The following is a 24,855-nucleotide window of genomic DNA, read 5'->3' on the forward strand; positions in this document are numbered from 1 at the left end:
AAGTTGTTTCAAGCGATCTTGAAGCGCCTCTATTGCTCCCGGATTTGATGAATTTTTGTCTCCGTTGGATTCCGGGGTGTCTTTCAGTGTGGTGTCCGCGTTTTTGTGCGGCGTTCTGTTTTCTAGATCTGAATCATGGTCGTTGTCATGGCCGTCTGCCATGGTGTTGGGATGACTTCCAGGTTCCCCGGCAACGGCGCCAATGTTCCGAGAGTTACCTGAAACTGGAGGTCGATCTCGGACGAGATCTTCTGTACTGGTTAGAGATAACGTGTCCGGTTGGCTGATGGCAGCCGGAGCTGTTGTATCCGACTTGTTGGATTTACAGCACTGCTGATCCTTGATCACCGAAGGGTGGGGGGTACCTGCAAGAGACTCCGATGCTTAAGTTAGCACGGGTATTAAGCAGGTTTTATGTAGAATCAGAGTATGAGTTATACCTGGGTGCTCCAGTGTATTTATAATGGTGTGATAGTGACCTTTTTAGATAAGATAAGTTAGTTATCTTTATCTTATCTTTATCTTTTGAGTTGAGGTCAGCTTATCTTCAAGGGAACCGCCCTTATCTCTATAGGCTCGTACGGCCTGTGGATTTGGGTTGTGTTCCTCTATTTGGGCCCTTTATTGGGCTCTCTTGTTGATTTGGCCGACCTCTTTGAGAAGAGGTCGGGTAGCCTGACCTGAAGAGGTCGGTCGCTTTGTCGTCAATCATCCCAGGTCGGGTAGCTCGACCCCGAGTATGAACAATACTCATTTTAAGTTGTATAAGTTTTTTAAATAGAGAATAGTTATGGAGTTTATGAATAATTTTTTCACCTTTAGAGAGAATTGGAGAGGAACATTGAATTTTATCTGTAATGAAAAATTCTACTTCTGCTCTTTTCTATCACCCAAAAAAGTTTGGTTTTTGTTTCTTCAATCAAACAACAGTTTTTTTTTTTTCATCTTAAGCAATAAAAGAGAAAATTAATCCTTATCTGTTAAGTCAGGTTATATTAAATTATTTGTATTATGCTTTATTATTTTGTAATTTTTTTTTGAAATTTAAAAAAAAAATTAATATTCACATATATCCGCAAAAAATTAGCCTTTCCCACAAAAAAACTGATAAATAAAGAACTAAGACAAATAAAAAGAAAATATGAGTATTTTTCTTAACAAAAATAGAAGCATGGAAAGGAATACTTGTCCCCGTAACTCTATTACCATTCCTACAAACTTCCCTTCAAAATCGATCACATGAAGAAGTGATGTTCAGGATCTTTGAGAACAAAAATAATGTTATCTGAAAAGTATCATGTGGATGAAACATAGTTTTTTCTCCAATTTTTATGGCAACTAATAATTATGATTTTTCCCTCGGAAACATGCATGGCTTTGGTTGTAGAATCTAGAATGAAAGTGAAGAAAATCAAGAAACATCATCCAAATCCTCCACGTTACTTAGCTCTAAAAATCACATGCACCACAAGGAATATTCAGACCAATCTAACATCTTGACCTATGCCCATCTAGCATGCACATGCATCTCCTTTACCCTTTTTTGTCCATTGCATTTTTCTTTTTTCAACTTGCACATCTAAAATAAGTAGAAATCACTTCACAAGAACAAATACATGAAATCATGAATACAAATCTAAAACCACACTTTGCTTCACTTTCCAAGAGATTTCACGTTATTTTACTACTATAGGATAAAGTAAAATAGATTTTTTTTTTTTTTTCATTCACAACTCTTCAATGGATTTCCGCACAAGCAATCATTGTCACTAAACGACGCCGCATCGAGGTGATCAAAAGGTGATCCAATCGGAATGGTTCCACAAAGATGGTTGTGGCTCAGATCCAAGTGTCCAACGAACCGAACCGAAGATAACGAACCGGGTATCTTACCGGTCAAGTTATTATGGGACAAATCAAGTGCCATAAAATAGGTCCTTACCCCAAAAACATCGGGTATAGCACCCTCGAACCCGTTTCGGCTCAGATTCAATATACCCATACCCGAATTACTCAATAATTTCGAAGGTATTTGACCTGACATAGAGTTGCCATCCAATTTAAGTGTTGAAAGAACCTTCATTTTTCCAAGCTGAACCGGGATTGAACCGGTAATCCGGTTCATCGATAAATCAAGATCCGCAAGCCGGTTCATTTTAAAAATTGATTTTGGTATCGAACCGGTTAGTTCGTTTCGACTCAGCAGGGCGCGACTCAGCATTCTGAGATTTCCGAAATTCCACGGCAACGCGCCGGAGATTTGGTTGTTGCTGAGGTCAAGGTGTTTGAGCCCGGCAAGGTTGACGATCGACTTCGGAATCTTGCCGGAGATGGCATTGTCGCCAAGGCTCAAAACTGTGAGTCGCCGGAGCTTTCCGATGTCGGCCGGAATATCACCGGAGATCTGATTTCCGGTGAGATCGAGGATTCGAAGCGAGGAAAGTGACGATGAAATGCAGGAGGGGATATCTCCGGAGATTGCCTTCCAGTCGGCGACCACGAGTGTGGAAAGTCCGGTGAGTTTGCAAATCTCCGGCGAGATATTTCCGGTCATGTAGCCGGTGCGTTGAAGCTTCTGGAAGATAAGGTCTTGTGACTCGCCTCGGAGGTTGATATCGGTGACACGGTGGGTGTTTGGATCGCAGCTGAGACCGTACCAGCCCTGGCAGCAGTCGTTGCCCGTCCAAGTCTGGAAGATGCCGAGATAAGGTTCGGTCAGGGCGTCCTTGAAGGCTATGAGTGCTGCCCGGTCTGACGGCGGGCAGGCAGTAACGGCAGATATGACGGACAAGATAAAGAGAGTAAGGAACAAGAGCGAAGAAGAAGAAGCCATGTACTTAAGTGTGTTGTGTGAGTGTGTGGGTTAACGTTTGTGAGTAATGGGTTATTATATACAAGTAACTGAATAAGTGGTTGGTGAATAAAACGAATTTGACAGTGATAGAGAGATAGTGAGTTTATGTTAAAATTGGTGGGGTTAAGCTTTGGGTTTTATTGAAGCTAATTAGCTTCAACGAGTGAGTGGTAGGCATATGCATGCCACATGCAATTGCAAATGGTGGGGTTAACATCTTGATTAATAATCATCATAGAAATATAAGTCTTGGCTAAATCAAGATTCATACTTTTTTAAGAGTAAGAAAATAGTTTTCACCTGTGATTAAGTCTATAGACGCTTATAGAAGAAGAATATTATTTTTGTTACGGTACAGTCCAAACGTCATTCGGGCCGACCCGATCCATAGGCCACCAGACCTAAATGAGCGGGCGCGAGATGCTCAACGGCCGACCCGGACACGCGTCCTTTACAGCTCACTACTACAGCTGTATTGGGAAGTTTCGAGGAAGGTGGGTCTGCCCTCGCGGGACCCACTCCTGACATGGTATATATGGGGAGAGTCCTACCCCTCCTCAAGGTACGTGACCCTACTCCAAATTCTCACATCACCTATACACTCTATTGACTTGGGCATCGGAGTGTCATTGCAGGTGACACCCCCCTCACTTCATCAAGAGCTTGTCAGATCGGCAGCCCACGCGAACCGTTCCCAGCGCCCAAACCAAGACAGAGACCCATCTTCTCGCACATCCTACCACCTGAACCATCCGATAACCCGACGTACCGAATATTGGTGCCGTCTGCGGGGACTCTCTCTAACATGGATTTTGGTTTCTGGCGCGGCCGACGGTGGGGCCGGAACCCGCGGGGAGGGGATAGATCCCCGAAGTAGCGGGGTAGCCGTCGGAGCCACCGTTCGCGAAGGCAGCAGATCTCCCCCACGACACATGGAGGGACGACCCTTTGGAGGGACTAACAGCGATAGCGCCAGGATAATACAAGAGCTGCGCCACAGGGTGCAAAACTTGGAGCGAGAAGTAGCCAACCGTGAAAGTCGTCAGCCCACTCCTAGCCAGGAGCCTTCCTAATCCACTCCAAGGGGAGAAAGGAGTCTCCGGAGGAGTCGCTCCAGGCGCACCCCGAACCCCCGGACAGAATCAGAAAGCCAAGAGAGCAGAGAGGTGCCAAGGAGAAGGCGAGACCCGTTGGTCTACAACAGATCGCCAACGGGAGACACCGAAGAAGAAGACTGGGAAAGCGACAGAGAACGAAGAAGAAGAAACCGACCACCTCAAGTACACCACCGAGAAAGGACGAGGAGAGGCCGACCCAACAGAGAACATCGGGAAAGGCAACCGGTGGTCATGGGGGCAACCCCTTTCCACCACTCGATCCTTGGAGTACGACTACCAAAGCACTTTGACAAACCGACAGATATGAGTTATGACGGTACCCAGGATCCCCAGAAACATCTAACGGCCTTCGAGGCCAGGATGAACCTGGAAGGGGTAGGTGACGAAGTGAGATGCCGAGCTTTCCCGGTAACCTTAGCAGGCCATCCAGGAAGGAAAGCTGGCCGAGTTCGCCCACCTGATAAGGAAACCTAGGTGGAGGGACCGGTCAACCGAGGACAAAAGCCGCACCGTAAAACAGAGACGGGAACCCGAGGAGGACACGGAGCGTGCCCTCACCGTGGTGAATGTGGTGGTTGGAAGGGATGCCCCTCCCAGGTCGAAGTCGGCTAGCAAGAAGGACGCCAAGGTTTTAGCTATGTCCTCTGGCCCCGCACCAACCTCTCGCAGGTTCCCCTTGATATCTTTCGGCCCCGAGGATCAATGGTTTGATGGGGTGGCGGAGAGTCTGCCGATGGTGATCACAGCCAGGGTGGGCACCGGCCTAGTAAAGCAGATCTTGGTGGACACAGGAGCTAATTCCAATATCATGTTTCGCAATGTTTTTGACGCCCTGAGCCTATGAGACGCTGACCTCTGAGGCCACCAGCACGGCGTGGTAGGCCTAGGTGACAACTTCATCAAGCCAGACGACGTAATTTCCCTCCTGGTCTCCATAGGCGAAGGCATGGGGAAGAGGTCGCTAATGGCAGAGTTCGTGGTCTTAAGAGACTCGACGGCCTACAACCTCATCCTGGGGAGGAATACCATCAACGAATTTGGGGCGGTGATCTCTACCAAGCTATTGCTAATGAAGTTTGTAGCTGATGATGGATCAGTTGGGACCATCAGAGGAGACCTAGAGACGGCAGTCACATGCGACAACGCTAGCCTCTCCCTGAGAAAGAAATCTAAAGAAGCATTCGTTGTCTTTCTTGCCGACCTAGATGCCAGGGTCGATGACAAACCCAGGCCGGAACCAAAGGGAGATCTTGAAAAGTTCAGGGTCGGCAATTCAGACGAGAAGGAAAATGATCAGGGCTAACGACCTGAAGGAACCTCTGATGGAAATGATCAGGGCTGACGGCGACCTATTTGCTTGGACACCAGCTGACATGCCGGGGATAGACCCGCAGCTCATGTTGCATCGCTTGGCCGTCAAGGCAGAGGCCAAACCGGTGGCTCAGAGGAGAAGGAAAATGTCACAAGAAAGAGCAGAGGAGGTGTTCAGACAGACGGCCAACCTCCTCGAAGCGGGATTTATCCGGGAACTCGACTACTCGACTTGGCTGTCGAACGTAGCTCTAGTAAGAAAGCACAATGGAAATTGGAGGATGTGCAAGGATTACTCCAATCTTAACAAAGCATGTCCCAAGGACTGCTACCCCCTACCCAACATTGACGCGCTCGTCGACGCGGCGGTAGGATATCGATATCTAAGCTTCATGGATGCTTATTCTAGCTACAATCAGATACCAATGCACCGGCTAGATGAAGAAAAAATAGCATTCATAACGCCGGGGGAATATATTGCTACAAGGTAATGCCATTCGGGATGAAGAACGCTGGGGCCACATACCAAAGGTTAATGAACAAGATATTCGGCGACCTCATAGGCAAAACGGTGGAAGTATACGTGGATGATATCCTTGCAAAGACCACCCGACCTGAGGACCTCTTAAGCGACCTAAGAAATGTGTTCGCTTCCCTCCGACAACACGGCATGAGGCTCAACCCGCTTAAGTGTGCCTTTTCCATGGAAGCAGGAAAGTTTTTGGGGTTTATGATAACCCAGAGAGGGGTGGAGGCCAACCCTGAAAAGTGTCAAGCAATACTTCAAATGAAGAGCTCGGGCTGCGTTAAGGACGTTCAGAGGTTGTCAGGAAGGCTCATCGCACTGTCCCGCTTCCTCGGGGCGTCGGCTACAAAAGCCCTGCCGTTTTTCAACTTGATGAGGAAGGGGATAGATTTCGAATGGACCCCGGCATGTGAAGAAGCATTCAAGCATTTCAAAGAGATCCTTGCAACACCACCTATTCTCGGGAGACCCAAGGTCGGAAAACCACTATACCTGTACTTGGCCATAACGGATGAAGCGACGGCGGCGGTTTTAGTGCGAGAAGAAAGAAAGATCCAACAACCAATTTACTTTGTGAGTAAAGCACTGCAAAGAGCAGAATTGAGATACAGCAAGTTAGAGAAGTTGTCATTTACACTCCTGACCTCTTCCCGTAGATTGCGACAGTATTTCCAAGGTCATCAAGTGGTTGTGAGGACAGACCAGGGAATCCGCCAGGTATTCCAGAAACCTGACTTAGCGGGAAGAATGATGACTTGGGCCATCGAACTATCCCAGTACGACTTGCAGTATGAACCCAGGCATGCGATTAAGGCGCAGGCCATGGCCGACTTCTTGGTAGAAGTAACGGGAGATCCAACCGAGACAACGAGCATACGGTGGAAGCTCCACGTAGACGGGGCATCCAACCAAATGTTCGGAGGTGCCGGGATCATCCTGGAAAGCCCAGCCGGAGTCATCTACGAACAATCGATCAAGTTCGAGTTCCTGGTGTCAAACAATCAAGCGGAGTACGAGCCCCTTCTGGGCGGCTTAATCCTGGCTAGGGAAGTCGGAGCCACAAGGCTAGAAGTTTACAGTGACTCGCAGGTCGTTACTTCTCAGGTCAATGGGACCTACCAAGCCAGAGACTCACTGTTATAGAAGTACCTGGAGAGGGTCAAAGAGTTGAGCAAACAATTCGAGGAGGTCAGGATCCAACACGTTCCGAGAGAAAGGAATGCACGGGCAGACATCCTGTCCAAGCTAGCAAGCACAAAACCAGGGGGCGGCAATCGGTCTCTCATTCAGGGTTTGATAAAAGAACCAGCGGTCACCCTCCACTTGACAAAGATAGATCCCTCTTGGATGGACCCAATCACTGATTTCTTGGAAAGCGGCAAGCTCCTTGATGGCGAGAAGTCGGCGAAAGCGTTGAGAAGGGAGGCGGCCAAATATGTGATCATACAAGGTTAGTTGTTTAAGAAGGGACTCAGCCAACTCTTGTTGAAATACCTGCATCCCAACCAAACGGACTATGTGCTCAGAGAGGTCCATGAGGGGTGCTGTGGTCACCACATCGGGGGCAAAGCCCTATCAAGAAAGCTCATCAGAGTTGGTTATTACTGGCCATCGATGATGAAGGACTCCAAAGAATTCGTAAGGAAATGCGTCAAGTACCAGGAGAATGCCAATTTCTACAGGGCGCCGGCAACTGAGCTAAGTCTATTGACGTCTTCCCAACCTTTCTCACATTGAGGAGTCGACCTCCTGGGACCCTTTCCGGCCGGTCCAGGGCAAGTCAAGTACCTTATAGTTGCTATCGACTACTATACCAAGTGGATAGAGGCTGAGCCACTGGCCAACATATCCTCATCCAATTGTCAGAAGTTTATGTGGAGACAGGTGGTAACTCAATTCGGCATCCCTGAGGTCATTATCTCTGATAACGGGATGCAGTTCACTGATAAGAAGTTCGTAGAGTTTCTCACCGGTTTGGGTATAAAGCAAAAGTTCTCATCCGTGGAACACCCCCAGACGAACGGCCAAGTTGAGGCCGCGAATAAGGTCATCTTGCTAGGCCTCAAAAAGCGGCTTGATAAGAAAAAGGGAACATGGGCTGACGAACTCGCCTCAGTCCTCTGGTCCTACCGCACAACCCAGCAATCGTCCACGGGAGAAACCCCATTCTGCCTGACGTATAGGGTGGATGCTATGATACCTGTAGAGGTCGGCGATCCGAGCCCACGGTTACTTCTGGGAGGAGTAGAGGAAGCCGTAGAAAAAGACCTAGTAGACAAGGCTAGAGAAAATGCCCATTTGTCGGAAGCAGCGCTGAAGCAAAGAATGGCCCTGCGCTACAACGCTAAAATACTCAAGAGAGAATTCGAACAAAATGACCTAGTCCTGAGGCGCAACGACATCGGGCTGCCGACTCAGGGGGAAGGCAAGCTGGCGGCTAACTGGGAAGGCCCTTACAGGGTCAAAGAGGTGATTGGTAAGGGTGCCTACAAGTTGGAAAGACTCGACAATAAGGAAGTGCCAAGAACTTGGAATGCGGGTAACTTAAGAATATTTTATTCTTAGTCCAAGCACGCCGAATAGGCGACCTAACCAGCTCAATAAGACCCGGGTTTTGCTTTATCAGTAAATAATTTACTTCTGTCAAATACTTATCACTGCCATAGATTTGTTCAACTGCCGATTAATATTCACTTGTGGTTAAATTTACTTTTTCCCTTTCATACATCCCATGACAACGAATTTCTCATGATACGTGCTAAACGAGGAAACGATACGGTATCCCGGGACTGATCACCCTGGAAACCAACCAAATTAAGACCATAACAAACGGCTATAACAATAATAAAGCCACAACTTGGCTTCGCCAAATTACCAACGCAACGGTAAACAAATGCAAGCGATAAGCCAATACCAACAAAACGGTAATAAAATAGAACGAAAACGCACTACCGAGTAAACGGGGAAGAGCAGTAATAGTAAGATGACCAAGCGACTACTAAAGTAGTTCAAAATTACAAGATCCAACATACGCAACAACAAAGTTCATCAAACTACGCGACAAGGTCCACAAAAACAAAAATTACAAGATTCATACAAGAGTACAGAGATCACTTCTTCGGCATATCGACAATCTTGCCATCCTTGATGGTTTTAGAGACCCCGATTGCCGATGTGTCGAAGTCAGGGGCCACGAGCTTCACTTGGGCTTTAAGGGCCTCTTCAGTCATCAGTATGGCGCTCTTCCCCTATTTCACGGTCTCTTTGTACTTCTTCTTAAAATCTCCAGCTTCAATTTGAGCAGTCTTAGCCGACGAGGCGGCCTCGTCGTGTTCCATCTCCAAAGCAACCACCCGACCCTGAGCAGTATTAAGCTGGCTCTCCGAAGTCAGCTCCCTCTCGGTTAGCTAGGAAACGGCTGCGTCAGAAATCTTCAATTTTTCCTCAGCAACTATAGCCTTCTCCTCGGCAGCTTTGAGTTTCTTATCGGCGCTGGACAACTGTTCCCGAAGTGTTTCCACTTCGACCTTGACTTTATTATTAGCCTGAACAGAAGCCTCGAGTTTTCTCTGCACTGACTGCATTCCCGACAGCTCAAACTCGGCCTTTCTTGCTATGGCAGCGCCGCGAAGGAGAGAACGGTACATCCACCTCGCCTGCCTAGGGAGGTCGGAGCCATAGAAATATTTCTCCGTGCCAGGAAGCAATTGGGAGTCTATAACGTTCCCGGTATCGAAGTTCCTCTCCATCACAGTGAGGACTCCTTCGAGGCTGGAGGACGACCTCTTCCTCTTCGGGTTGCTTATGACTTTCACATCATCCTCCTCGAATTGTGGGCTGGAGGTCGAGTCCTTGCCAGTACTGACCGCCTCGTCTCGGACGGGAGAGACACGCGCCCCGTCAGTATTTTGGGCCGGCACCTCGGCTGCATTGGGGGGAGGCACCACCTGATTCTCGTTATTTTCAGGCGGAGCTTCCTGGTTCTCGTTGGCCTGCTCCTCATCGCTGTCTCCAGCAAGGAAGGTATTGAATAAATTTTCAAGGCCGGTCACTTCGGCAGACATCCCCACTGCAACAAAATAGTGAAACCCATTAGTCGCGGAAGCAGCGCAACAAATTAAAGCAACAGTAATGCAAGAAATGCAAGTTAAAGCTACTCACAAATATAATTTCTAGCGACCTCCCGGTCACCCATAAGGAGGTGGGGCTTCACATGGTTTTTTACAAACACAGCCAACAACACGTCGGCAATTCTCTTATCCACAGAGGACATTCCTTTGTATGTTACCTTAGTAAAGGCATTTGACCCCGCCCTGAAGCTCCAATATGTCGGGATGAGGCATTGCCCTGCCAACGACAACCAGAAGGGATGGCGACCTTTGGCCAGACGTACCTTAAAGTACTTGTCCTTGAACCCGTGGTACGAGTCCTCAAACAAGCCAAAAATCCTCTGACCCTGGGCAGAAGGAAGGATATGAACCCATTTCTCGCCTTCCCTTCTTTAGAAGGATTCGTAAGGGTAAAGAAGTAAAGAAACACGTCGACGGACACCGGAAGCTCTAAATATTCACACACCATCTCGAAGCAGTGGATGGAAGCCCAGCTGTTCGGATGCAACTGCGACGACGCCACGGAACACCGGTTAAGGAGCGCCATTTGGAAAGAAGAGAAAGGAAGGCGAACCCCCAATTGGGTAAACATTGCCTTGTAGAACCAGATCCAGTCGGCAATTCATGGGGAGTGTAGGTTGAGTTCGTATATCCATTCATGGGGGGCGGGGACGAAAACATCATAATTAGATTCCTCGTCAGTCCCTCCGCACAAGTACTCGGCTTGACGAAACTCGGTCAGCTCCTCCACACCCATTTGGTTAGGGGAATCCTTTACATCAGAAGTCACCCAGGCATACCGATCGTAAGCCGCACTTGAGGCGGAAGCCCGTGCAATGTGACGGGGGGCCATACCTACAGTGGGGGCACCACTCAGTTAGTCTAAAAGACCGGGAGGTCGGAACTAACCCAGAAACTACAGCTTGCTCATCCAACCAAACATGACCAAAGAAAATCATAGAAAATCTTAAGCAAAGGCTAAAAACCAGTGTATTGGAATGGTAACCCCCCTATTACGTCTACCTAACACTAGTGTCATTCATGCAAGGCAATCGGGGGAACAACATGCACACCAAGGCATGAACAATAAATTTAAACCGCATGAAGTAAAAAGTGAAGGAGGAAGTGTTACCAGGTTAATTGTGATGGTTGGAAAGGAAGTAAGGGGGAACGAATGCACAGGAATGTAATGGAGAAGGTGAACAAGGAAATGAAATGGGAATGAAGTGCACAAACTGACCAAGGGATTAGGAAACTGACTCAAGAAGCACGAAAGGCAAGAGAAAAATAGTCTTTGCGTGCATAATTTTGTAATAACCCATTATGAGCATTAAATGCCTGACGCGAAGAACGAGGCAACGAAAGGTTATCCCTAGCAACAAACAGATACGCGCGCAAGAGGCACGTCCTCTCTACGAGCAGCCGACCAAACGACAACGCACAAGAGAGAACATAACACGCCACCAACGACACTCACGATCATTGCTGGCGCGTTGGGGGTACTGTTACGGCCCAGTCCAAACGTCATACAGGCTGACCCGATCCATAGGCCACCCGACTCGAACGAGGCGGGCGCAAGATGCTCAACGGCTGACCCGGACACATGTCCTTTACAGCTCACTACTACAGCTGTATTGGGAAGCTTCGAGGAAGGTGGGTCTGTCCTCGCGGGACCCACTCCTGACATGGTATATATGGGGAGGGTCCTACCCCTCCCCCAAGGTACGTGACCCTACTCTAAATTCTCACATCACCTATACACTCTACTGACTTGGGCATCGGAGTGTCATTGCAGGTGATACTCCCCTCACTTCATCAAGAGCTCGTCAGATCGGTAGCCCACGCGAACCGTTCCCAGTGCCCAAACCAAGACAGAGACCCATCTTCTCGCACATCCTACCACTCGAACTGTCCGGTAACCCGACGTTCCGAACAATTTTTTTGTTTATTTTATATGTATTTTTTTATGTATTAAAGTGATCAATAAAAAATTTTAAAAAAATATTTTCATATCTTAAACTCCTAATAAATTTTCTAGTCAAACTCTTTCTTTTTTTTGGTATTCAAAAGGCAGAACAAAGGAAAAGAAACAATACGAGATAGAGTCACCTGTTTGTAATTATCAACAACAACTTGCCTAAGAACTAGAGAAATTAAAAAACATCAACAAAATAAAGAATTCAATGGCTTTTCAGACTCTTTTGCTTGCCATCCCACTCCTCTATATTTTTCTCCCAATACACATGTTTGAATTCTAATCTCCAATTACTTGCACCAAGTAGGGGGTGACAATACTTCCTGAACTTATGGATATTCTACCTTTTTCTCTGCCTCTATCCGGTCAGATAGGTAATTATTCGATTTGTTACGAGGTAAGTTTTTGGTGGAGCAAGGTTTGGAGAGTTGGATTTAGAAAATATTTGTCCCGCCAATATATATAAAAAGTTTAATTTTGATATATTATTAGTGTAAAATAGATTTACACATACATTTAATTAGGGTTAAAAAGTTTTTTCATTTCTAAGGTCTGTGGTGAAAATTAAATTCGTTTTCAACTTTTTTTTTGTTATTAAAATCATTCTCAACGTTACTAAACGTTTTAAAATCATCATTTTCATAAAAAATAATAATGTCTTGATGATTTTACCCTTAAAACGAAAACAAAAAAACCCTTCTCCACCACCCTCACCACTAACCCCTGTCCCCTTCTCTTCCCATCCCTTTCCACCTCTCTCTCTCTCTCTCTCTCTCTCTCTCTCTCTCACTCTCTCATCTCTAACACCACCACTACCATACCACCCACAACCGTTAACTCTAACACTAATCATAACTTTTCATCTATCACAATGTCAGCCACCCTATCATCTAAACAACAACAATAAATGACAACAGCAATTCAATTTTGAAGTGAGAATCACAAATAGTTAAGCGGCGGCGGAATTAGTTCGATGGAGTGTGGAAGAGTTTGATGGCTTCGAATAACGACGTCGTCTCAGGCAGAACTTGATATCACCGGAATAACACCCACACTTGGTAGGCTCCAGCGGCAGAAGCGACAAACCAGCGGCAACCGTGATGAACCAGCAGCAACAGCAGCGAATGCAGCAATAACCCCTCCTTCTGTCATATACCTTCTCTTTCTCTCCCTCCGGTAAGCAAGTGCCAGCAGTAGCAGCTTTTCTCCTCGTTGTACTTTCCATCGCATCCCTAAATCTCACTTTCTTTGTTGGAGCTTGTTGAGGTCTGAGTGTGATTTTGTGTTGGGTAAGGGATTCAAGTGAAAAGAGTTAAGGATAATTGATGGTGGTGGTGGTGGTGGTGGGTGGTGGTTGAAAGAGAGAAAGACAGAGAGAGAGAGATGATGAAGATGCAGGGGGACAGAGGGGGTTAGTGGGAAAGGGGTTTTTTATTTTTGTTTTAAGGGCAAAATCGTCAAAGCATTATTATTTGTTATGAAAAGGATGATTTTATAACGTTTAGTAACGTTGAAGATGATTTTAATAACAAAAAAAGGTTGGGGACGAATTTGATTTTCACCCTAGACCTTAGGAACGAAAAAAGTACTTAATCCCATTTAATTACATAACGACATTGTTCCGAGAGTTACCTGAAATTGTAGGTCGATCTCGGATGAGATCTTCTGTACTGGTCAGAGATGATGTGTCCGGCTGGTGAGTGACGGCCGGAGCGGTTGTGTCCGACTTGTTGGACTGGCTATGCTGCTGATCCTTAGTCACCGGAGGGTGGGGGTACCTGCAAGGGACTTTGATGCTTAAGTTAGCAAGGGTATTAAACAGGTTTTTAGTAGAATCAGAGTATGAGTTATACCTGGGTGCTCCAGTGTATTTATAATGGTGTGGAGTGACCTTTTTTGATAAGATAAGTTAGTTTATCTTTATCTTATCTTATCTTTGGGTGAGGTCATCTTATCTTCAAGGGAACTGCCTTTATCTCTATAGGCTTGGGCTGCCTTTGGATTTGGGTCGTGTTCCTCTATTCGGGCCCTTTATTGGGCTTTCCTGACAATTTGGCCGAGCTCTTTGAGAAGAGGTCGGATAGTCTGACCTGAAGAGGTCGGTCGCTTTGTCGCTAAACATCCCGGGTCGGATAGTTCGACCCAGGGAATGAACAGTGCCCCTGCTCGAGCTCGGTCTTTTCTTTTTGAGGTCGAGTCTTAGTTTTAGAACTTCGATCCTTCTCTGGTGAAGCCGAACTCGAGCATCTTGTCGACTTCATCTTTGTAGCGTTCTTCCTTTTTGAATATGGAATGTTTTCTTTTGCTTCTTCTTAAAAGCGCGCGCTTTTGCATTAGCGCTCTTAGCCTTGGGAATATGCGAGGGTTTTAATACCCTCATTAATTGGTTTTTAATTGCCCCGTTTCTCTTAACCTCTCTATTTTGAATTTCACACTCGAACAAAACGGTTTCTCTTCTCCGTAACTTCCCTTTTCTTTCTCTCTTTCTGTTTCCTGAAGTTTGCGGTTTTCGCATTTCTTCCTTGCGATGTCATTTGGTGATTTCTTAGTGTTTTTCTTTGCTTCGAAAGGTGATTCTGTCTCTCCGTCTTCAATCTTCTTCAAAGCTTCTTCCTTTGTTCAGATTGGTTCTTCTTTTCATTGTTCTTATCATTTTTTCTGGTAAAGCTTTGATTCTGACTGAATGTATATTGGAAAGCTCGAACCTTTTTGTAGTCTTGTGTTTGCTTGTTACTGTGATGTATTTTTTCTAGCTTATTTTTCGTCTTTTATGCATACTCCTGGTATTTCTGCTGAGACTTTTTAGGGCTTTGCATGTTTTGCTGCTTGCTTCTAGTTGTTCTTGAGTTTTGTGAACTGCACTTGTTTGCTTCTGAAAAGATTGCCCCTTGATTTTGCCCTGTTGATAGCTTTCCTTGCTACTGGACTTTGTAGAAGATAACGATGCTTTGTTTTGATTTTCTTTGTTTGTTTGGGAGGATTTTATTTCTCTGAAAAAGGGGTGCGTCTTCGATGATTTGATACATTTTGTTGCTTGGTAGCTTTGTTTGTTAATCGAACTGGGACGGTGAGTCTGGAGTTTATTTTGATGGTTTTATTTTGATTTGTGGCTTGTAGTCTTCTTCTCAAAGTGTTGCTTTAGTTGAAAGGGGTCGTTATCAAGGTGTGAGCTTGTAGGTTTTCCTAAGTCCTTGTTCTGTGCCTGCCTCCAAAGGATGCCCCTGGATCTTTGGTGTGGGTCTTGGGGTTTCCTTTTATTGTTTGTACTGCGCTGGATTATGTTGGCCGAGTTGTTTTGCTTTCATCCGAGATGTTTTTTAGTAATCCAATCTTCTTTCCTTGTTATAGGACTAGTTGACCTCATGTTTTCTCGCAAAAATATTGTTGAGACATCTTCCAAGTCCCTGAGGGCATGGCTGATTGGGTGGATTCCATGGTTCTTCTGTGTGTTTCGTTGGTTGATTCTGAGTTTTGTCAGCAACTTAGGCAATTTCATAAGATTTGTGGTAATGGTAGTGATAAAAAGAACTATGAGGTTGTATCTCCAAATTCTGAGGAGATGGTCTGTTTTTCTACCCGAGTTGCTGGAGAGCGTCCCTTTTTCTACGCCTACAACTTCTTTTTTAGTCAAATGAATATTACTCTTCCCTTTACCCCTTTTGAGACCAACCTATTATGGTCCTGTAATGTAGCTCCATCCCAACTTCACCCCAATTCCTGGGGTTTTATAAAAATCTTTCAATTTCTGTGTCATGAGTTCGGTATCCCTGCTTCACAATCCCTCTTCTTTTATCTCTTTGTTTTGACAAAGCCTGGGGTGGTTAACAAGAAAGCCGCTTGGGTTTCTTTCCGAGCTTCCCAGGGAAAAAAGGTTTTCTCCATGTTTGATGAATCTTTTCGTGACTTCAAAAATTACTTTTTTTAGGGTCCGAGCTGTTGAAGGAGCTCGACCCTTTTTTTCTGGATGAGAATGATGAGCCTGCCTTTCCCTTGGAATGGCAAAAGAATGTAATGGTATCTAAATATACGTGCGAGATGTTAGATGAGGCTGAGCAAGCTTTCGTGACTGTGCTGGAAGAAAACTGGGGGCAGCCTCCCCATCTCGATACAAAGAAATTTTTAACCAACCCCTCTCTCCTCCGAGCTGAGCTGGGTAGTGGTTAATTTTTTTGTTTTACTTGTTTTGTCGAGTTTATCTCTTGTAAGCTCTTTTCTGATTTGTAACTTGGTTTCCTGCTGTTATGTTTTGTTTGCAGAGATGATTAAAAATAATGAATCCATGAAGGCCTTTAAAAGGGCAAGGAAGGCTACTGCAGCTCAAAACGTCTCGGCTAAGGCGGCCGGGGGGGGTCGTCCCAGGTTCAGTCGAAGCCAGCCATACCGAGCTCACCGGGGGCGAGGAAGGTAATCCCTACTCCCTGGGTTCATTTGGTTGATCCTCCTCAAGCTTCTGTTGCCACTTCTGGTGCTCCTCCAAACAAAAAACAAAAAACAAATGAGCCTTTCAACCTTGATGCCCTTGACTTTGACGCGGTTGAGTTTGTCGATTAGCAGATTGGTCCTTATGGTACCATTCCTACCGACGATGTCTCTCTCCTTCGCCACTTGGATTTTATTACTCGGAGTAGCGTCAAGATGGCACATATGGGAGCTGCCCTGTACCGAACTGCCCAAGAACTCCCTCTTCATGCTACCAAAGCCTTTATGGAGGAGGCTAAGCAAGAGTTCGACCGTATGAAGGGTTTGAAGGAGGAGCTCCAAGTGAAAGTGACCAAGCTAGAGAAGGAGTTGGAGGGCGAAATGGCTAGTTCTGTTGCCTTGGCGGCTTCTGTGAGGTTGGCTGAAGATACAGCATTGAGGCACAAGGATAGCTATGTCACGGCCTACAGGGAAGTGATGCATTTTAGGGAGGAGTTAGAGTCTGCCCAGGTTGATTATGCTGAGCTCCAGGGTCACCTTGTAGGCAGCGTAACTGCTGCTTATGAGAACCTGAAGGAGCAGGTTCGAGTTCTTGCACCCGAGGTCGACCTTACTCTCTTCAGTCTGGACAATGTTGTAAAGGATGGCAAGATTGTCCCTGACGACCTTCCTGAAGACGATGATGTTGAACCTCCCTCTGTGCCTGCTGCCAAAGCCTCTGTGGTGCCAACTTCTTCAGTTCCTTTAGCCGAGGTTGGTCATTCCGTGTCGGAACCTGATTGTCAAATTTTAAACCGGGATGATGGGACAGTGGATGCTGTTCCCATTCAGACTCACCCTCCTTCACCTTGTGCTGCCGAGAAGCCTTCGGATCTTCCCTGATTATGTAAATGTTTTGTGTAGATAGCCCGGCCTGTGGGCTTTTAAACTTTCTTTTTGTAATGTTTGCTGACTGTTGACACTTTTTTAGTTGCTTGTTTAGTGACTTCATTTTGTTATTATTATAACTTTATGCTTTCCATATCATGTCGGTTTTTATCTATCTTGATACCTTTTTTAGGTTTTTTGGTAGTGTTGGAGCCTTGTTGCTCGACCTCTTTGGATTGCCTTTGTGTTTCATACTTGTGGCTTTGATTCCTTTGGGATTGTGGATGTTATGTCGGCTTCTGAAGTTTTTTCTAGTAATCCTGTTTTGTTTGGACCTTTTGTGAGGTCTCTGCTAGGAATTACTTTTTATAACGTTAGGATTTTTGGGAGGCCGACTTCGTTATGTCGGGTCCTTCTAAGTTATTTTTGTAATCCTCTTTCTTGGGCCTTATTTAGGTCTCTTTCAAGGATTGCTTTTATAACTTTATATTTCGGGCCGACTTCATCATGTCGGGCTCTTCCAAGTTATTTTTGTAATCCTCTTTCTTGGACCTTGTTCAGGTCTCTTTTAGGGATTACTTCTATAACTTTTATGTTTTGGGGCCGACATCATCATGTCGGGCCCTTCTAAGTTATTTTGTAATCCTCTTTCTTGGACCTTGTTCAGGTCTCTTTCAGGGATTACTTCTATAACTTTTATATTTTGGGGCCGACTTCATCATGTCGGGCCCTTCTAAGTTATTTTTGTAATCCTCTTTCTTAGACCTTGTTCAGGTCTCTTTCAGGGATTGCTTTTATAACTTTATATTTCGGGCCGACTTCATCATGTCGGGCCCCTCTAAGTTATTTTTGTAATCCTCTTTCTTGGACCATGTTCAGGTCTCTTTCAGGGATTACTTCTACAACTTTTATGTTTTGGGTCCAACTTCATCATGTCGGGCCCTTCTAAGTTAGTTTTGTAATCCTCTTTCTTGGACCTTGTTCAGGTCTCTTTCAGGGATTAGTTCTATAACTTTTATGTTTTGGGGCCGACTTCATCATGTCGGGCCCTTCTAAGTTATTTTTGTAATCCTCTTTCTTGGACCTTGTTCAGGTCTCTTTCAGGGATTAGTTCTATAACTTTTATGTTTTGGGGCCGACTTCATCATGTCGGGTCCTTCTAAGTTATTTTTGTAATCCTCTTTCTTGGACCTTGTTCAGGTCTCTTTCAGGGATTACTTCTATAACTTTTTATGTTTTGGGGCCGACTTCATCATGTCGGGCCATTCTAAGCTATAATAATCCTCTTTTATAGGGCTGGCCAGACCTCTTTCCAGGGATTTACTTATAACTTTGGTTATTACGACTGGTCCGACTTCTTTACGTCGGCCAGTCTTTAAGTTATTTTTTAGCAATCCATTTTATTAAGACCTCGTCAGATCCTTTCTATGGATCACTTTCGATAACTTCTTGCATTATTCTGTTTTCATCTTTGCCGATTTGTAGAAATTGGGTTTAATCCACATTTGGTCGACCTTTTAATGAATTTGGTTTTCATCTCTGTTGGTCTTTATTGTGATCGTGCAGTGAATTTGATTTTCACTTTCTGCCGATCTGTAGCTTTATAATCGGACGATGAATGTTTCAGATTAATGTGGCTTGCAAATTTGTAGAAGATCTAAACAGATTTTATTCAAAAGAGAATGCAAATATATACATGTGGAAGATTTATCCCTCTAAGTTGGGCAATTTATAGGTCTTGGCTTGGCGCCTCGTTAAAAAACCTTTTCAAGAAAAAGAGTGCGCCTTATCCTAAGATCCTTTATCATCCCTAACTATAGTACCTTCTTAGGTTGCAGGCGTGCCATGACCTAGGAAGCTCTCGCCCATCGAGTTCGGACAGTCTGTAGTAGCCCTTTCCAAGTACTTCTATAACTCGGTAGGGTCCTTTCCAGTTTGCTGCCAGCTTTCCTTCTCCAGGTCGAGTCGTTCCTATATCATTTCGGATTAGGATGAGGTCATTCTCAAAAAAACCTCGTGGCACTACCCTTTGATTATATCTCGAAGCCATTCGACGTTTTAATGCCTCTTCCCTGATCCGAGCTCTTTCTTGGACTTCTGGAAGTAGGTCGAGTTCTTCCCTTTGAAGTTGGGAGTTGGCTTTTTCATTATAGTGGATCACTCTAGGCGATCCTTCTTCAATCTCCACTGGGATCATTACCTCCGTTCCGTACGCTAATCGGAAGGGTGATTCCTTTGTGGTGGAATGTGGCGTTGTTCGATATGCCCATAGGACTTGTGGAAGCTCCTCAGCCCAGGCTCCCTTTACGTCCTGTAACCTCCGTTTCAGCCCAGCCAATATGACTTTGTTGGCAGTTTCGGCTTGTCCATTAGCTTGGGGATGTTCTACGGAGGTGAATTGTTATTTTATGTTCAAGTCGGCCACTAACTTTCTGAAGCCTGCATCTGTGAATTGGGTGCCATTGTCTGTGGTGATAGAGTATGGAACCCCGAACCTTGTGACAATGTTTCTATATAGGAATTTTTGACTTCTTTGAGCAGTGGCGTTAGCTAGGGGTTCTGCTTCGATCCACTTTGTGAAATAGTCTACCCCTACTATGAGGAATTTGACTTGTCCCGATCCCTGAGGGAAGGGTCCGAGAAGGTCGAGTCCCCATTTTGCGAATGGCCAAGGTAAGGTCACGCTGATGAGTTCCTCTGGCGGGGCGATGTGAAAGTTGGCATGTTTTTGACATGGCGGACATGTCTTTACGAACTCTGTGGCTTCCTTTTGTAGAGTTGGCCAATAAAATCCTGCCCGGAGTACTTTTTTGGTAAGTGCTTGCGCTCTGAGATGGTTGCCACAAATGCCACTGTGTATTTCTTCTAGAACTTCCTTTGTGTTGGAAGTCGGCACACATTTTAACAATGGTATTGAAATCCCTCTTTTGTATAGAGTATTATTTATGATAGTGTAGTATTGTGCCTCCTGTTTTAACCTCTTTGCCTCCTTTTCATCTGTGGGGAGTGTTTCTGTTTTGAGGTAGTTAATTATGGGAGTCATCCATCCTTGATCCTGACCTGTTATGGCTAGGATTTTTTCTTCTTCCGAGATTGACGGGTTCTGCAGCATTTCTTGGATGAGGCTTCTATTGTTGTCCCCTGGTTTGGTGCTGGCTAGTTTTGAGAGTGCGTCAGCTCGGGCATTCTGTTCTCGGGGTATGTGACGGACTTCATATTCTCCGAGTTGTCCGAGCTTTTCCCTGGTTTTTTCCAAGTACTTTTTCATGGTGGGATATTTGGCTTGGTAGCTCCCTGCTATTTGTGAAGTGACTACTTGCGAGTCGCTGAAGATGATAAGCTTTTGAGCTCCAACCTCCCTAGCCAGCTTCAAACCAGCTAGTAGTGCCTCATATTCTGCTTGGTTGTTTGAGGCAGGGAACCCGAATTTGAGGGAGAGTTCGATTTGGGTTCCTTGGTCGCTTTTAATTATCACACCCGCGCCGCTTCCAGTTTTATTTGAGAAACCGTCCACGTAGATATTCCATTCTGTGGGGAGTTCTGGGGTGTCTGTAAATTCTGCGATGAAGTCGGCCAGGTATTGTGATTTGATGACTGTCCGAGCTTCGTATTGAAGATCAAATTCGGACAACTCGACTGCCCATTACAAGATTCTGCCTGCTAGGTTTGTTTTATGCAAAATCCCTTTTATAGGCTGGTTGGTCCGAACCCTAATAGTATGAGCTTGGAAGTATGGACGAAGTCGTCGAGATGTTAGTATGAGGGCGTAGGCAAATTTTTCTATTTTTTGGTAGTTCAGCTCGGATCCTTGTAATGCTTTACTGATGAAGTATACGGGTTGTTGCCCACTGTCGTCTTCTCGAACTAGTGCTGAGGCTACTGCCCGACTTCCTACTGCGAGGTACAATATGAGTGGTTCTCCTTCCCGTGGCCGAGTTAGGATAGGTGGTTGTCCCATGAATCTTTTGAAATCTTGGAAGGCTTGCTCTCACTCCGTTGTCCATTTGAACTTCTTTCCCTTCCTTAGAGTGGCGTAGAAGCGGAGAGATCTTATTGCCGATCCGGCTAGAAATCTGGACAAGGCTGCCAACCTCCCGTTGAGTTGTTGTACCTCTTTGACACAAGTGGGGCTCTTCATGTCGAGTATGGCCCGGCATTTATCCGGATTTACCTCGATTCCTCTTTGTGTGAGCATAAAACCCAAGAATTTGCCAGCTTCTACTGCGAAGGTGCATTTTGCAGGATTGAGTCGCATGCCATACCTTCTTATAGTGTCGAACACTTGGGTCAGGTCGTACAATATCGTCTCTTCACTTTGCGTCTTTATTAACATGTCGTCCACATAGACTTCCATGATTTTTCCAATGTGATCCGTAAAGACCTTATTCATTAATCTTTGATAAGTAGCTCCCGCGTTTTTAAGACCAAAAGGCATGACGATGTAGCAGTAGTTTGCTTTTGGGGTTAAGAACGAAGTTTTTTCTTGGTCGGGTGGATACATTGGGATTTGATTGTATCCCGAATATGCATCCATAAACGAGAGGTATTTATATCTGGAGGAGGCATCTACCAGAGCGTCGATACTTGGAAGTGGATAAGGATCTTTTGGGCAGGCTTTATTGAGATCAGTATAGTTGGTGCACATTCGCCACTTCCCATTTGATTTTTCACCAAGACAACGTTAGCTAGCCATAGTGGGTACTTGACTTCTCTTATGAATCCTGCCTCCAGTAGAGCTTGTACCTGCTCTTCCACAGTTTGGGATCGTTCTAGCCCAAGCTTTCTTCGCCTCTGTTGTACTGGCCGAGATCCTGGGTAGACCGCCAACTTGTGGCACATTAATTTGGGGTCAATGCCCGGCATGTCTGCAGCCTTCCATGCAAAGAGGTCGACATTATCTTGTAAGAACTGTACGAGTGATTCTTTTATGTCTCCTTTTAGGATCGTACCAATATTGGTTGTTTTGTCCGGGATATCTCCGATCTGGACTTTCTCTACTTTACCTTCGGGTTGTGGACGGAGTTCTTCCTGCCTCTGAACTCCACTGAGTTCGATTGTGTGGAATTCTTCTCCTCTGCCTCTGAGGTTTAGACTTTCGTTGTAATAGCGGTGCGCCGTCTTCTGGTCTGCTTTTATTGTAGCTACCCCTTCCGTAATTGGGAATTTCATGCATAAATGTAGAGTCAAGACTATTGCACCGAGCTGATTCAATGTTGTCCGACCTATTAAGGCGTTGTAGGCAGAACTCACGTCGACCACGATGTAGTCTATCTTGAGTGTTCTTGACTGGTTTCCTTTTCCGAAGGTTGTATGTAGTGAGATGTATCTAAGTGGTTGCACTGGGGTGTCTCCCAGTCGAACAGGATGTTCGGATATGCTCTAAGTTCTTTTTCTTCCAGGCCGAGCTTGTCGAAGGCAGTTTTGAATAAGATGTCGGCGGAGCTCCCTTGGTCTATCAGTGTGTGGTGGAGATTTGCATTTGCCAGTATAATGGTGATGACCATGGGATCGTCGTGTCCTGAGATGATACCGGATGCGTCTTCTTTGGTGAAAGTAATTGCAGGGATGTCGGGTGCTTCCTCCTTTCCCTCAACATGATATACTTCTTTAAGATATCTTTTGCAAGATGATTTGGAGATTCCTCCTCCTGCAAACCCTCCGTGTATCATATGGATGTGTCTTTCTGGTGTACGAGGTGATCGCTCGGTTCGTCCGACATCTTCGTCCCTTCTTCTTTTTCTTTGCTCATCGTCCCGGGTGGCTAGATACCGATCTAATTTCCCTTCTCTTACTAGTTTTTCTATGACATTCTTTAAGTCAAAACATTTGTTGGTGGAATGCCCGCGGATTCGATGGTATTCACAATATTCGGTCCGATTTCCTCCTCCTTTTTTGCCTTTGAGTGGTCGAGATGGGGGTATTTTTTCAGTGTGGCAGACTTCTCTGTAGACATCCACAAGGGATACCCGAAGAGGGGTGTAATTGTGGTATTTTTTTATTTTTTCCCCATGTCGATCTTCCTTCTTTTTGGACTCTTTATCCTTATCCCGGGAGGGATAGGTGAATCTGGATTTTGAGGTGTCTCCTAGTCGAGAGTTTTCCTCTATGTTGATGTACTTCTCCGCTCATTCTTGCACTTCGTTCAGAGATGTGGGGTGTTTTTTCGATATAGATTGACTAAAAGGTCCCTCTCGCAGGCCATTGATGAGGCCCATAATGGCGGCCTCTGTTGGTAGGCTTTGTATGTCCAGGCATGTTTTGTTGAATCTTTCCATGTAGTTGCGAAGACTTTCCCGATCTCCTTGCTTGATTCCTAATAGACTTAGGGCGTGTTTAGCCTTATCTTTTTGGATGGAGAATCTGGCCAGAAACTTTTTGGCTAAGTCATCGAAGCTTGAGATGGATCTAGGAGGTAGATTGTCAAACCATCTAATTGCTATCTTTGTTAAAGTAGTTGGAAAGGCTTTGCAGTGAACTGCATCTGAGGCGTCGGTGAGGTACATTCTACTTCTGAAATTGCTGAGATGATGGCCGAGATCTGTAGTGCCATCGTACAAAGTCATATCCGGGAGTTTAAAGTCTTTTGGGATTTTGGTCTTCATGATCTCCTTGGTAAATGGATCTTAGTCCTTGCGGGAGCTATCCTCATGAGAGGATCGATTAGCTTTGGCCTTGAGATCGGCTTCGATTTTTAGGAGTTTGTCCTCCAATTTCCGGCGTCGTCTTATTTCCCTTTGTAGGTTTTTCTCAGCTTCTCATTGATGCTCCGCCTCTTTTTTGAGTTGCTTTAAGTGATCTTGAAGTGCCTCCATGGCTCCCACAGTTGATGAATCGTTGTTTTTGTTAGGTTGAGGAGTATCTTTTGGTGTAGTGTCCGCATTCTTGTGCGGCGTTCTATCTTCCAGATCCGAATCGTGGTCGTTGTCATGGTCGTCTGCCATGGTGATGGGATGACTTCCAGGTTCTCTGACAACAGTGCCAATGTTCCGAGGGTTACCTGAAACTGTAGGTCGATCTCGGATGAGATATTCTGTATTGGTCGGAGATGATGTGTCCGGCTGGTGAGTGACGGCCGGAGCGGTTGTGTCCGACTTGTTGAACTGACTATGCTGCTGATCCTTAGTCACCGGAGGGTGGGGGTACCTGCAAGGGACTCCGATGCTTAAGTTAGCAAGGGTATTAAACAGGTTTTTAGGAGAATCAGAGTATGAGTTATACCTGGGTGCTCCAGTGTATTTATAATGGTGTGGAGTGACCTTTTTAGATAAGATAAGTTAGTTATCTTTATCTTATCTTATCTTTGGGTGAGGTCATCTTATCTTCAAGGGAACCACCTTTATCTCTATAGGCTTGGGCTGCCTTTGAATTTGGGTCGTGTTCCTCTATTTGGGCCCTTTATTGGGCTTTCCTGACAATTTGGCCGAGCTCTTTGAGAAGATGTCAGATAGTCTGACCTGAAGAGGTCGGTCGCTTTGTCGCTAAACATCCCGAGTCGGATAGTTTGACCCAGGGTATGAATAGACATATTAATAAAAATAATTCTATTTCACATTGAATGCGGGATGATAATTAAAAAAATATAATTGACTAATTGTGTAAGACGTTTTACATTGTCAATGCATCAAAATTAAACTATATATATATATATATATATATATATAATATGTAAAAATTAA

The 24,855-nt window shown here is 45.3% G+C and overlaps 1 protein-coding gene and 1 long non-coding RNA gene across 2 annotated transcripts in view; one reads left to right on the forward strand and one right to left on the reverse strand.

Annotated features, from left to right (window-relative positions):
- Positions 1,416-2,904, reverse strand: LOC107614192 (DNA damage-repair/toleration protein DRT100). The gene has a single exon (XM_016316424.2). It carries the CDS (start codon positions 2,831-2,833, stop codon positions 1,724-1,726), a length of 1,110 nt encoding a protein of 369 aa, XP_016171910.1. The 5' UTR covers positions 2,834-2,904; the 3' UTR covers positions 1,416-1,723.
- The window catches only part of LOC110265756, a 23,297-nt gene continuing 5,399 nt past the window's right edge, over positions 6,958-24,855 (forward strand). Inside the window, exons 1-4 of the long non-coding RNA XR_002352060.1 lie at positions 6,958-6,967; positions 11,026-11,031; positions 13,188-13,195; positions 24,624-24,626. This is a non-coding gene — a long non-coding RNA (uncharacterized LOC110265756). The remainder of the gene's footprint in view (positions 6,968-11,025; positions 11,032-13,187; positions 13,196-24,623; positions 24,627-24,855) is intronic.

The sequence above is a fragment of the Arachis ipaensis genome, chromosome B08, assembly GCF_000816755.2.
Source record: "Arachis ipaensis cultivar K30076 chromosome B08, Araip1.1, whole genome shotgun sequence".
NCBI lineage: Eukaryota > Viridiplantae > Streptophyta > Magnoliopsida > Fabales > Fabaceae > Arachis > Arachis ipaensis.